Below are 15310 nucleotides of genomic sequence, written 5' to 3' on the forward strand. Positions count from 1 at the left end.
TATTTATTTATTTATGGCTCTGTTGGGTCTTTGTTGCTGTGTGTGGGCTTTCTCTAGTTGCGGTGAGTGGGGGCTACTCTTCATTGTGGTGCGTGGGCTTGTCATTGCAGTGGCTTCTCTTGTTGCGGAGTATGGGCTCAAGGTGTGCAGGCTTCAGTAGTTGTGGCACGTGGGGTCAGTATTTGTGGCTTGCGGGCTCTAGACTGCAGGCTCAGTAGTTGTGGCACATGGGCTTAGTTGCTCCACGGCATGTGGGATCTTCCCAGACCAGGGCTCGACCCAGTGTCCCCAGCATTGGCAGGTGGATTCTTAACCATTGTGCTACCAGGGAAGCCCCTATACTCTTTCATACTGTTTCAAGTTTTTGTTTTGGTTTGTATTTTTTTTAAAGCAAGTGCATATGTTATAATATACACATATACATATACCCCTAAGAATGTGATAATCTTCAAAACTAAGCTTCCTCTCAAGCCTAGGAAGGATAATTCAACAATTAAAAAAAAAAATTAGGGCTTCCCTGGTGGCGCAGTGGTTGAGAGTCCACCTGCCGATGCAGGGGACGCGGGTTCGTGGCCCGGTCTGGGAAGATCCCACATGCCGCGGAGCGGCTGGGCCCATGAGCCATGGCCGCTGAGCCTCCGCGTCCGGAGCCTGTGCTCCACAACGGGAGAGGCCACAACAGTGAGAGGCCTGCGTACTGCAAAAAAAAAAAATAAATAAATAAATAAAAAATCAAGAACTCAAAAATTAAGTTATACTGAAAGGATGTTCATTATGTAAATGTATCCTGGATTTAAAGGTTCAGTTTCTCATACTCATGATACTCTGATTTCTTACTCATTAAGGTCTAAATTCTCATTTTAGCCCAAATCAAACCCTACCAGAAACCTGGTATGTTTAATTATGTCTAATTAAGGCCAAATTAATAAAAATAGGTATATTTAAAAATATACTCAAAATGAGAAAAACTACACGTACAGAATAAGGCTCAACTCAAAGGACTTCTTTAAATTTTAGTATTAGTAGCTATATGACTCTTTAAATGTTAAAGCAAAGAAAGATATTGTTTTAGCTTGAGTGAAAAATTAAATAATTTAGTGAGGTTTCTCTTTAATCATAGAAAGGGAAAGAACATGAAAGTTAGGTACAAATTGGAAGTGTTAAAGGCTACAAAAAAATGAGTGGCTATTTTTGACTGCAATAAGGATTTTTAAAACATCAGGAATGTTTTATCACCATTATTTTTTCTCTTGTTTTTACAATGTATTCATCCCACTTATTTAGTAAAGCAGTCCTTTGATAAAATGACTCAGGATGCCTATTTCATCTCAGAGGTAGCAGCTTCCCCTTAACGTGGGAAGGCAAGAACTGTGATCCAGAATTTCAACTCAGAAACTTTGGGCAATATAAGCAGGACTACCTAGAATGCCCTTGCAAGACTTGCTCATGACCTTCAATATGGAGCCACTTCATGGTTACCTGGTACACGGGGCTGGGGGTCGCAGCCACTGAATTGGGTTTCACTTCTACTTCCTTACTTGTTTCTTCATCTGAAGAAGAGGACCCTGAATGATAATCAGAGGTAACCTTATCAAGGGCCCTGGTCACTTTCTTGGAAATCTCATCCTTGTTCTCATCCTCATTTTCAAAGCTGGCAACAATGAATGCGTTGTTTTTCTCTCCATACCTAAGAATAAAAAACCCAAAAAACTTACACACCTTGAAGTCACATCAACAAATCAAGGAATGTCCATAAAAACAACTGAACAGGTCTGGACATGCCATCAGTCCCAGGCAAAGAATGAACCCTCCCAGAACTTGATTCTACATCTACAGTATCCTAACCCAGCTCCATGCCAACAGGCAGGCCACAATTTTCTACTTCTGGTCTATTAAAGTACAAATAAAAAGTGACCTCATTCTCTTTTCCAATTTCTTTTCTACTGCCTCCTGACAAAAATAGTTGTCTATGATATCAGAGAAACTCATTGTTTTGATTACATTTTTGTATGTACCATTGAAACTGGCCATACAGAACTTTCTAAGAAAATTTTAATTGACCCTTATAACGTAGATCCTAGTAATTCAAGTCAAAAATCAGACATTTCCTATGGGATTTACTTTTACCACGATTTAATAAAAAAGAGGCCTCTGTTTCCTATATCCACACTGACAAAAACGAGAATTGAGGCAACTGTTGAAGTTAAAGGGGGGAAAAAAAACTACTGTTGAGGAAAATAAAAGGATTTTGCTTGAATTATACTGCTGATTTCATAGAGATTCCTATGATAAATGCTTACCCCTCATCTTAATTTTTTTTAATTAAGTGAACGTTTTTATCCTTCCAAAACATTTTTAAAGCTTTGATCTAAGAAAAATAATTGTCAGAACATGTAACTTCGGCTGTTGGGTACTAGAAAAAAGGAAAATAAATTCTGCAATGAGGGAAAATAGCACAACACACAGTAAAACTAGGAGTTTTCATTGAGAGGACAGAGGAGAAACCCACAAATCCATTCAAATAGATTGCACAACATAAACAATATGAAACAATTTCTACGAAGTGTTAGGACAAAGGAAATGAATTGTTAAGCAGTCTTACATAGCATGTAATTAAAGTGATTCTAAGCTTAAAAAAATATAAAAACATCAACAGAAAATAGGGTTAATTGACTATTATGTCAATTAATTTCATTCATGATCATTCTTGTCTCAAATTATTTCTGAATCAGGATGATATCTACAATTAAGTAAAAGGCCTAACTGCAACAAAGCCTTTGAAAGTTTAAATGGCAATCAAGTAGTTTCACAGGTGAGTTCTGTTTCTTTCAACTGTGCTATCTTCCATTCTCATAGGCTGGATGGGGCCAAAAATGCAATCTAAATATGGTACATAATTTCCTTTTCTATTCTTTTTCAGTCTCTCTCATAAAAGAAGTTGCTGCAGGATGGTGGAAAGAGCACTAGACATGTTTCTGGTTCTGTTCTGTCATTAACTAGCTCTGTTACCAGGTGCAAGTTATTTAATCTCTCCCGGCCTTAGTTTCCTATCTGCAGAATGATGAAGCTGAAGATAGCTGGATAGTGGTTATTAGTCTTCAGCTGGTGATTCTTCTTAGTAGAAGATGCCTGAACAGTGGGAAGGGTTCTTCACAACACAGAATTCATGGAAGAATAATTTCAAGATTACTTAGCCTTGGGTTGTAGCAGTGGAAATCTACCCCTTGATCCTCTCCAGGTTTAAAGATGCAACAAATTTCAATAAAATCAAAGGTTAATTCATATATTAATACCAGCAGTATTAACAATGGGCTTAGGCCTACCTTCAGTATTGCCCATTAACGGAGTCAAAATTCAAGCAAAACAGAAAGGCAAGAAATTTAAGAAAAATCCCTGCCTCTGTAGAAACAGAAACCTAATCCAAGGGCAGACATCTAATGATTGAAGGATCAGCTTTATTAACTCAGGTTTCTTGGACACTCAAGCTCAGTTAGGTTCTCCATTTTTCCCGTGGTAGTATTTTGGTATGAGGGCTCTCTTCAGGGTAAGTGAAGCTACTTACTATATTACTGTAACATTAGAATGTGCAGTTAATTCCTCAGAATTCGTAATGGACAACTTTTAAATTTTCCAATTTTCAATGACACACTGCTAAAACATTCAGGCCTATTGAGTTAATTTGAAACAAATCAATAGTATCTATTGCTCTTTATCAGGAAAAGAAAGGATTATAGAAATTACAAACAAACAAAAAAAGAAGTGTAGAATATTGAGTAGATAATAAAGCTGCCAGCTATTTGCAGGCCTTCTCCTTATAGGATCTGTTGTCTATTCAGTATCTTCTCAAATATTTCACTTAGTGAAATATTTCTAACTATATAACACTTTGCACTCTTCCAATATTTATCCTGATGGAATAACTCTATGAAGAATGTTCTCTTTGAGTGCATTTCAATTTTTTTCATAACCTTAGTCTTTAATATGCCAATGAGTTATTATTTTTAATAATTCAGATATTTATTCAATTATATAACTGCTATATCAGCTTTAATTTTCAGAATAGTTCCAGTTTTGGTCCAAAAGCACTAATATCTCAGTCTCCTCAATTTATAGCAATCACCTCTACCCAATCACTAACAGATCTTTCTTTCTGGGATTTCTATCATCACTGAATGAGCACTCATATTCTGAAGATATCAATAATTTCTATTAACTGTGAAAAACCTCACATCATAGCCAATTTGGGGCAAAATTTTGATCATATATAAAATAATTAGAAGGCTAATGAATGCAAAGATTTTCTTATATTAACAAGATTAAAGCACAGTAATTTTTTATTATCTGGCATAATCAAGTAATGAAGTATCCACTTAAGGAGAATGTCCATGTAACTAAAGCTTTTATCTTCAGGTGCCAAGATGTAGTTTAAGCATTTCAAATAAATGTCCAAAATGTTTATATAATTAGCCAACTTCTTAAACATCCTTGGATATGGAAACTTTTCCCTAATGATTTAAGTCGTTGTATTAAGTATTCATTATTTGATGTTGTGATAATACATTTGGGTCAACTCTTTTGCTTTTTTGTTCCTGCCTCTATGTCAGACTATTACTTTTTTTTGTAGCTTTATGACAACAGTATCCTGGGGGATTGGTTCCAGGACCATCCCTGCTTCCCTCCAATGCCAAAATCTGTGGATGCCCAAGTACCTTAAATAAAATGGCATGGTACTTGCATACAACCTATGCACACCCTCCCATACACTTTAAACCATCTCTAGATTACTTATCATATCTAATGCAATGTATATGTTATATAAATAGTTGCATGGCATGGCAAATTCAAGTTTTGCTTTTTGGAACTTCTTCCCCCCCCCCCCCAAATATTTTTGAACTAAAGTTGGTTGAATGCATGGATGTGGAACCCTCAGATACAGAAGGCCAACTGTACTAGGAACAATCACCTTTCAAATGCCACGTAATTTTTTATGGGCTGAAAAACCACACAACTAACTTAAAAGAACTGTGTGTTAAGTAAGAGTAAATCATGATCAAAGTGTGGGCCTCATAAAAAGTAAACATTTCAATATAGTAACTTTGTGATAGCTATTTCTTGTATACTGAGGTCTTCTGCAGGGATTCATTCAGTGGTCCAAGTCTATAAAACAAAGTCTGATCCTGGCCTATGGTAAGTGCTTAATTAGTCCCAGACTCTAAAAATGTTTTACCTTCTTAGACCAAAAATTGAGGTATCTTGCTCTTCCTTTTTCTGAGAAATAAGTATTGGAGAATCAACTACCTACACCCGGTTTCCCAAAGCAATAAGCTTATATAAGCCACCAGTTTATATCAAGCAGCTCCAGGGTGGTCCAGAAAATTGTTGCAGGATTACCATGTATTTTTCCAACATGTCTTCACCACCACTTTCATTGCTGGAGATCAGGTCAAAGGCTATGACCACCTTTGGAACATATTAGGGTTGCATCAAAAAGCACCTCTACTATAATCAATGGGTGAACTGTACCTCTAAACCAAAGAGAAAACCCTAAAGAACAGCTGTAGGAAATTACTCACAAAGGTTCCATGCATCTATTCATCCTGTTCCTCCTGCCTGGAAATGTCCTTCCAACCTTGTCATCTAGTCAACTGCAACTCATCCTTCCCCACTCAGCTCAAGTATCACATACTCTACAGTCAGCCCTCCATATCCATGGGTTCTGCATCCATGCATTCAACCAACCACAGACCAAAAACATTTGGGGAAAAAAAATCCAGAAAGTTCCTAAAAGCAAAAGTTGAATTTTTTTCAATTCAAGCAACTATTTACATAGCATTCGCATTGTACTTACAACTATTTACACAGCATTTACATTGCATTAGGTATTATAAGAAATCTAGAGATGATTTAAAGTATATGGGAGGTTATGCATAGGTTATATACAAATACTACACTATTTTATATAAGGGACTTGAGCATCCGAGGATATTGCCTCTGCCTGTGGTGTGTGTGTGCATGTGGCCGGGGCGGGGGCATGTTCTGGAACTAATCCCTCACCAATACCAAGGGCTGACTATAGTCTTTCCTGAGGCAGTGACTTTCTCCTTTGTGCCACCAACTACTGCATTTTGTACATAATTCTATTATAGCACAAATCACACTCTGTTATAATCTGCTTATTCTTTCTTCTCCCTTATTACACTCTGAACTACCTGAAAGAAGAATGCCACTTTCATTTTTTAAAAACCCTACAACTAAGAATGCCTGGTCCAAAATGAGTATTTTAATTTAATTTAATTTATTTATGGCTCTGTTGTGTCTTTGTTGCTGCGCGCGGGCTTTCTCTAGTTGCGGGGAGCAGGGGCTACTCTTCGCTGCAGTCCACGGGCTTCTCATTGCGGTGGCTTCTCTTGTTGCGGAGCACGGGCTCTAGGCACGTGGGCTTCAGTAGTTGCAGCACTTGGGCTCAGTAGTTGTGGCTTATGGGCTCTAGAGCACAGGCTCAGTAGTTGTGGCGCACAGGCTTAGTTGCTCCACAGCGTGTGGGATCTTCCTGGACCAGGGCTCAAACCCATGTCCCCTGCCTTGGCAGGCCAATTCTTAACCACTGCAGCACCAGGGAAGCCCACAATGAGTATTTTTAGAATGAATGAAGTTCAATTAGATTTCATACCTAACACTCACCTTTTACAATTCTGCTCATTAGGAGACAAGAAATAATTTCCATTATGAAAATAAAACCATGAAAATATCACTCAGCCACTTAAAAACCAAAAAGGGGGAGGGAGGCAAGAGTAGAAACAAACAGAAACAGAAATCAACCAAAAGTTAATATCCAGTATTATTTGGGATTAGTGTCTTTCCTAATTTGAAGAGGGGAAAGACAAGGGCACCACCAATGAAAGAAGATATAATTGACCTATAGGTAGTCTACGTGTCTAAATTCTACAATAGAGTTCTTGGTAAAGCTCGAAAAAAAAACCCCTGCTCTATCAGTTTTTGAGTTTCTTTAGCTGTAAAACAGGAATGTAACCAGTCTTTCACTATCACCTCCAAGAAGAATAGTTTACAAAATTCACAGCTGAGAAAGCCAAACAACCAGCTCCTGGCTATAAAAATACATGCGTAGGCAGTACCTGAGAGAATTTCATAAAATCAGTTCCAGCATGGTAATCAGTTAAGCTGCCAAACTCAAGAACTCACCGACAGCACACCTCACATGGGTCCACCCATAGAGTGAGTTCCTTTGGCAAGCCCAGGTCACTGTACAAAATGCAGCTGTTCTCACAGGCTTTCAGGACATCAGGATCAACTCTCTGAAACTTATTGACACGAATGCATCTACAACAAAGTGGAGTAATGTTAATAGCTTTAAATAAATGTAAATCAGAAACTTTGATATAGCTATTCGTTTTTGCCAACATGAATTTAAAAAAATAAAATGAACCCTGGCAAAGAACCCAGGAATATCTATCCTAAATAGATAATAAATCTGAACTACAGGCAAAGAGGCAGCAGCATCATCAAGACTACCCAGCCTAGTGGAAAGAAGAGTCTGTGTGAGCACAGGGAAATCACCAGAACTGGCTCTACTTCATTTCACACAGAAACTACTCAATCTCACACGTACATTAAATGAGCAAGGAGTATGAAAGTTGCATGAAATTACTTAGAGCTTTGAAGTAAAAGTTTTAATAGGTCAGATACCTATATAACAAAATCTCCAACTCACAAAAGACCTCGACCAGTGGTTCAAATAATATTTGGAAATTCTTGTGACAAGTTTTGATATGTTGTTACCTTGCTTAAGAAGGGTATCCTATGCCTTACCTATAATTGTTCTCTAAATACCGAATCAGTCAAGGACACAGAACCATTCATACCATGTACTTAAGATTAAAATATAATCCAGGGACTTCCCTGGTAGTTCAGTGGTTAAGAATCCGTTTTCCAATGCAGGGGACGCAGGTTTGGTCCCTGGTCCAGGAACTAAGACCCCACACCGCAACTACTGAGCTGGTGTACTCTGGAGCCTGTGTGCCGTGATGAGAGAGAAGCCCGCGCACCGCAACAGAAGATCCTGCATGCCACAATGAAGATCCTGAATGCCACAACTAAGACCCGATGCAGCCAAATAAATTAATTAATTAGAAAAAAAAATCCAAAAGTGTTATTGGCTTATTTCACTTAACCTCTTTTAAAACTCGAGTTTTCCTTTTTTTTTTTTTTTAAGTTATGGAAAGAGAGAAAAAAATTCTAAACCACTAAAGACTGTTCCTTTTTTTTTTTTTTTTTGGTCATGCCACATGGCTTGCAGGGATCTTAGCTCCCCAACCAGGAATCTAACCCATGCCCACGGCAGTGAAAGCACAGAGTCCTAACCACTGGACTGCCAGGGAATTCCCATCTGTTCCAATTTTTCTAACCTAAGAAATACCATTCACAGCTACCTATCAGAATGCTCAAAGATGGTTCTCAGTATGAATGAAAAAATACCTGTTAAAATAAGTATTCTGCTTACATAGAGAAACGTTAGCTACAATGAAAGTATTTACTGCCTACAACTAAGAAATCAATCAAGAGAACCAAGGTTTTAGTACGAGTCCTGAGTACTAGTATTATTGGTTGAATTTAGATAGTCATTTTACTTCTTCAGACGCCCAAAATATGGAAAATATAAGTTAATTGACAAATACTGATTATATTACTAAATACAATACTATAACATCAACAGAATAAGGTACTATTTAAATTTTTTTAAAGTTTAATTATTAGTTAATTTCAACTTTCATTTAAAACAGTGAAAAAAGTTGTCATTAGGTAACAGCTAATACGTATTTCTAAATAATAATAATAATAATAACTCTTTTTGAAGGTTTACCATGCAATCGAGAGTCTTCTAAACGCTCTGCATGTACAGGCATACCTCAGACATTGCAGGTTTGGTTCCAGACCACAGCAATAAAGCGAGTATCTCAATAGAGCTAGTCACACAAATTTTTGGTTTCCCAGTATATATAAAAGTTGTATTACAGTACACTGTAGTCCATTAAGTGTGCAATAGCATTATGTCTAAAAAACAATGTATATAGCTTAATTAAAAACTACTTTATTGGGCCTCCCTGGTGGCGCAGTGGTTGAGAGTCCGCCTGCCGATGCAGGGGATACGGGTTCTTGCCCCGGTCCGGGAAGATCCCACATGCCGCGGAGCTTGCGCGTCCGGCAACGGGAGAGGCCACGACAGTGAGAGGCCCACGTATCACAAAAAAAAAAAAAAAAACTACTTTATTGCTAAAAAATGGTAACCATCTGAGCCTTGGGCAAGTCTTTGTAACAGTAACACCAAAGATCACTGATCACAGATCACCAAAACAAATATAATAATGAAAAAGTTTGAAATACTGTAAGAATTACCAAAATGTGACACAGAGACACAAAGTGAGCAAATGCTGTTGGAAAACTGGCACTGACAGCCTTGCTCAATGCAGCTGCACAAACCTTCAGTTTATAAAAAACGCAATGTCTGTGATGCGCAATAAAGCAAAGCACAATAAAATAAGGTATGCCTATGTTAACTTTTTAAATTTTCACAATGATCCTGTGAGTTAGATACTATTTTCCCCACTGTAAAAAAGAAAGGAGGCAGAGAGAGTTTGAGTAACTTGCCCAAAATTACACAGCTAGAAAGTAATGAATCCAGAGCTCAGATCCAGACCAGATGCCAAAGTTCACTTTATTAAACGACCCTATTATGCCTGTACTTATCGTAACATCACTGTTAACAATTTAGCAAATTCAGAGTAAAAAAAAATATTTTAAGCCATGTAAGATACTCTTTATTCCTTTCTATAAGATGGTCCTATGTTACAGATTCTAATGTTGTGTAGGCTGATTCAAAAGTCCCATGTGCACCAGGATCAAAAGCAATTAAGCATAAGGTAGATCTTAGATGTATGTGTTTGTTTTTTTTATCTACAATGAGGGAAATGTAGGCTCTAAGCTTAAAAAAATATATGTAAATATAGATGCTTAAATAGAGACTCACTTCAACAAAATTTGCATACCTTACATATTTTTATGCTATTTTTTTCACTCTAGATACTGCGACGATTTACCCATTAACCACTCTTCAAAAACAAGATTTTAAAAGCTGCATAAAAATAGTCCATTGTTTACTTAATGTTGACAGTGTAGCGCTTTCCAATTTTTTTGCAATTATAAAGTGTAAGAAATATCCATATTCATACATATTTGTCTGCATTTCTGATTATGCTTCTAGAATAGATTTTAGGAGATTTACTTTTCAAAGACTGTGAATATTTTTATAGATCTTGATAATGTTACCAAATTGCTCTTATTTGTATAAGAGAAACATATCCCCCTACAGAGAAACATACTAATTTATAAAAACTTTAGAAGAAAAAGAACTTTACGGATTGAAGAGTCTACTAACTCTGGTTAATCCTATAGTCTATTCATTTTTATAAAAGAAACGACCCACAATTAACTCAATTAACTCAAAGACGGCTTCAAAATGACTCAATAATGATACTTCTGATTATATGCCAATTTAATCCTGCGGATAACTTTTTTCCTCAAGTTTTTAGAATTAATGGAAATAAAATTGTACACTGTCTGACCTTTAAGCATTTACTTGATAGTGTCTCCTTTTTCAGTAATAGTACGGTGGCTTGGCACTTCCAAAAGCCTTAGTCCAATGTCAATTACATCAGTGTAAAAAGCTTGAACAGCTCTAATTCACAAAAGCTGTTCACTCTATCAGAAATGAAGATGTGCAGAAAAAAATTAAGAGAATCAAGTGAGAGGATAAAAAACAGTAACTTGAGTGCTTTATATAGAACATCCACATTTCTACTTTCACTCACTACATTTTTCCAATATACTAGGAAACCTCTTTGGATAGAAATGAAGAGGAAAATATATCAATTACTTTGATTCTTTTCTTTTCAACAGATCATATGCTCACCTGGCTTTTAGCAAGTGAGAACTAAACAAATCATATTTTCACCTCCCTTGCACACTCCATGAACAGTCTTACACTTTCAAGAGCTCAGCGACTGAAAGGAAGTTCTTTTTACTGTGAAGGGCTCATTTGAGGAGGAATCTTTGGGGGCAGCAATATGCATAAATAAAAGAATTTCCATATTCATGATAGTCACAACTGTTCCACTTTTATTTTTTTGGTCACATCCACAAATGGGGCACGGTTTGACAGCTGAGTTTAGCAGAATATTCTCAACTTAGGTTCCCAAGTAGTCACATAAATACTAAAGAGTGAGCATGCCAGGACATGTTTTACAGGAGGCTGCTCTTCTTTAAACTGTAAATGTAACTTATAAACCACAGTACAAAAGATAGCTGGGAGTGAGAACTGCCTTCACTCTCAGAGACAAGGCTGTGGGAGGACTGTGGTATACAGAAAGCTCATAAGAATTTAGGGTCAGTGAGACCTGAATTCAAATCCCAGAGCTAATATTTACCAGTTGTGAATCATAGGTAAGTTACCTTCATCTATAAAATGGTTACCGTGGCTTCTACCACAACGAATTATGCACAGTACAAATGAAATTATTCCTGTGTCAAGAACATGTTAGGTGTCTAATAATCTTAGTTCTCATTTGCCAAAAAACTTCTAACACGTAACGTGTAATTTACTTTTAAATACAAGGAACTCATTTCCCTCAACCCTTATCATGCTCCCTTTTAAGTGATAGTTTTAGGGGTTCTCTACAATTGGGAAAGCCCTCAACTACCTGTGATACTTAAAGAAAAACACTCAGGAACCACACTATGACCACAAGACTAATTCCCATGAGCCTATACTATTGGCCCCCCAGGTCCAGGCAGTGGGACTCGAAAAACGAATACTTGTATTTTAAAGTGAATAAGGAAAAAATAAAACTGAGACACTCCTGAGTTGGGTATTTTGCAGATAAACTGTGAAAGGCATGGACTGGACACACCCATCATTCCTCTGGCCTGGCACTCATTTGAGGAGCTGATCAGCCTCTTCATTTAGTCCAATCTAACTGTCCAAGCTATTGCTTTACCTGTAGGCCTGTCCTTTTGATGGTTTTTCCGGATACCAGTGATTTTTATATTTTTCTTGAAGTATTAGAGTCAATTTCTCAGCAAACCTCTCGACTGCTTCTTTTTTCAACTTATCATGTTTTCGAACTAGCCTTGTGAAAAAGAAGACTACAGCAGCAATTTCGTTCTTCATTTTTCTCTGCAAAGATAAAATAGTTTTTCTCAAAAAACCAAAACATCAAAACTTGAAGATAAAGCTCTGCAAAATATCCCTCCTTTACAGCAGCACCCCTTCCTCCTTCTAATTTTATCTTGTGTTTCACTGGTTCATATCTGGAGTAGGGAACAGTCACTAATTTATGCCATAAAGACCTTATTATAAAATACAGTTTAAGAGTCTTATCACCTAGCTTTGTAAAGGAGTTCAGTAAAGAGAGCACACCAAATTGTTCCTGTTAGCTAAAATAAAATCAGAGATATCACTCAAAGAGAAGCAATACAATGATACCATTATATAGTTTTTACTTAAATGTGTCAATATTTAGTTACAATAATTCAAGTTTAAAGTTCTATGAAATAACTTGTATTTTAAAACATAAAAGAGTCCACTTTAAAATCCAGTATTGTAGAGCCACTACAGAAGACAGTTTGGCAGTTCCTAAAAAGGTCAGATATATAGCTACCACATGACCCAGCAATTCTACTCCTAGCTCTACACCCAAGAGAAATGAAACCATATGTTCACACAAAAACTTGTACACAAATGTCCACAGAAACATTATTCATAATAACTAAAAAGTAGAAATAAACTAAATGTTGATCAACTGATAAATGGACAAATAAAGTGTGGTATATTATTCGGCAACAAAAAGAAATGACATACTGATTGACATGTGCTACAACATGTATGAAACTTGAATACATTATGCGAAGGGAAAGAAGCCAAAAGACCAAATACTGTAGGACACCAATTATATGAAATGTCCAGAATAAGCAAATCTATATAAACAGAAAGTAGATTAGTGGCCTAGGGGTAGGAGGATGGGGGGGAAGGAGTGATGTCAGTGAGTATAAGATTTCCTTTTGAGGTGATGAAAATGTCCTAAAATTGACTGTGCTGATGGTTGTACAACTCTGTGAATGTACTAAAACCAAAGACCTGTACATTTTAAATGTGTGAATCCTATAGTATGTGAATTATATTTCAATAAAGCTGTTATACACAAAGAAAAAAAATCCATTATCGAGCTTCTGTAAGCACTCTTTCAAGAACAGAGATATATTTACCTAAAAAATATGACCAAAAAACCCCAGCTCTATCAAAACATATTTAAGAGAGTGGAAATTCAGGGTCATTCACAGAAAATCTAAAAGAAATCATCAGAGATTCAGCTGCATATTGGAACTGCCTCAAGAAGGACTCTTTTTAAATGACAGATCTGATTTATCACTGATTAATGCATAAAGGCAAAAACCTTGTACTGGGATTGTTTCGATGTATATTCTGTCTTTGCTTGATGAGCTCATTCATTTGGCTGCTGTAAGTAACTTGGAGTTATTCAGATGCTGCGTTTATTAAGCAACATCACCTTTTCAGAGCCAATCATTAAAGACATACAGCCCCTGTTATGTTTATTGCAAAAACTGACCAACCCAGCCTATAGTTGTGTTCTTTCACATTTAAAAAATACAGCTGATTCTGTTAGCTTCCTTTTTCTTTTCTCAAAGTTGCTCTTAAAGTCCGTCTTCATAAGATTCCTTTCCTCCTTGTGCAAATTCAAACAAGGGACCTCAGTGTGAAATAAATTCTATATGTTATTTGAGAGGTGTGCTGGCAGCCATGGCCACCCTGATGCTAGATGGGAAGACACCCAGACCTTCCTCCTGGAAACCCTAGAATGCCAAGTCTACCTTCTATGGCCAGCTGCACACAACCCCAGCCCTCCACAACTGCTGTGCAGTCTCCTCCTGAAAAAAAGTCAGCCATTTCCACTTATAAAGCTATATTTATACTCCACCACGTTATGATGGAAAAGAAAACCCACTGCAATTTAATACACGGTTTGGGATGAAACTTGCTGATAGAACTCCATTAGCCTCCACCCCACCAAAGAAAACAAGAAAGGTACTCAATCCCTAACTAGCTCATTCTCCTTATTCATTAAATTGGCCAACTATGTTCCACATATCTGAGTTTTGTTTTCCTTTTATTTTTTCCTCTCTGTTTCATATCAAAAAATAAAAGGAAGAAAGGAAGGAAAAGAACCACTTAGTGGTGGCTTTGGGTTGTAACACAAGATGAGTCATATGGAATTACTTTTTTTTTTTTTTCAGTTTGAGGGAATGATGCCTGGAAGAGCTGAGAATTTAACCCACCTCCACCGGTCAGTATTCTAGGAGTACCAAAAGGGCAGCCCTAGAGGGGAGAGTTATGAGGTCAGGGAGAGAGAAACCAGAAGCCAGCAGGGCCAAGAAGCCCTTAGGCGCCTCGAGTAAGTCGCCGCAATTCCTCCACCCACACTCCGAGCGAAAAGCTCCCATTTTAAACATCGCACGGTGACGTCATCCTGGGACGTAGTCACCGAGGCGGCTGCCCCTCAAGTTCTACTTTGTTCCACAGGGTCCTCTGCTCACGGCGGCGGGGAGAGAACCCAAAGGAAAACCCAGTCCTGCCTTCCAGGAGTTCATAACTTTGTACTTTTCCCTCTCTTGTAACGAAGAGCTTCATCGCGGCCGTTTCTAGAAACAAGTATTTCTCCCGACAGACGTTCCCAAGGTTGAGGAAGGGGGGTGGCGGGGGGAGGTCCCCGCCGCGGGGGGTGACGAGCCCTTGACCAGGCTCCAAGGCGACACAAAGCGGGATCTGGACCCCGAGCGACAGGATTCCCACGGGGCCGGGAGTTGGGCTTTGTAAGCCATCCAAGCCTGCTGCTCGGCACTCGCGCTTGGGTTTGAAGAGCGCCGGGTGAGTAGGCACCAAACGTCCCCACCCACTCTTGGAAGAACGGCCTGCACGCGCGTCCAACTTCTGCAATCGCGGGTTTTCCTGAGTTAAGGGGGCAGCGCCCCGAGTCCCCTTCCCTTCCTCCTGCGAACAGCCTCGCAGGGTCCGCAGCCCCCGGGAAGGCTCCAGCCTCCGGCAGCTCCGGGTTCAAGAACCGGGCTCCCCTCAGGCGCGACTCCCGCCCCCCCGCCCACCCAGACAGCGAGACGGATCCCCGGCTCCAGAAAACCCACAGACGCGGAGGGGGAGGGGGCGTGG

The 15310-nt window shown here is 38.4% G+C and overlaps 1 protein-coding gene across 1 annotated transcript in view; it reads right to left on the reverse strand.

The window, feature by feature from the left end:
* Positions 1-15310, reverse strand: part of BTG3 (BTG anti-proliferation factor 3) — a 21324-nt gene that overhangs the window by 5511 nt on the left and 503 nt on the right. The window contains exons 2-4 of the mRNA XM_007446043.1: positions 12069-12245; positions 7201-7338; positions 1480-1687 (exon numbers count right to left, since the gene is read on the reverse strand). Of these exons, the coding sequence (XP_007446105.1) occupies positions 1480-1687; positions 7201-7338; positions 12069-12241 (519 nt within the window). The 5' untranslated portion in view covers positions 12242-12245. The remainder of the gene's footprint in view (positions 1-1479; positions 1688-7200; positions 7339-12068; positions 12246-15310) is intronic.

The sequence above is a fragment of the Lipotes vexillifer genome, unplaced genomic scaffold, assembly GCF_000442215.2.
Source record: "Lipotes vexillifer unplaced genomic scaffold, Lipotes_vexillifer_v1.1 scaffold62, whole genome shotgun sequence".
Lineage (NCBI taxonomy): Eukaryota > Metazoa > Chordata > Mammalia > Artiodactyla > Lipotidae > Lipotes > Lipotes vexillifer.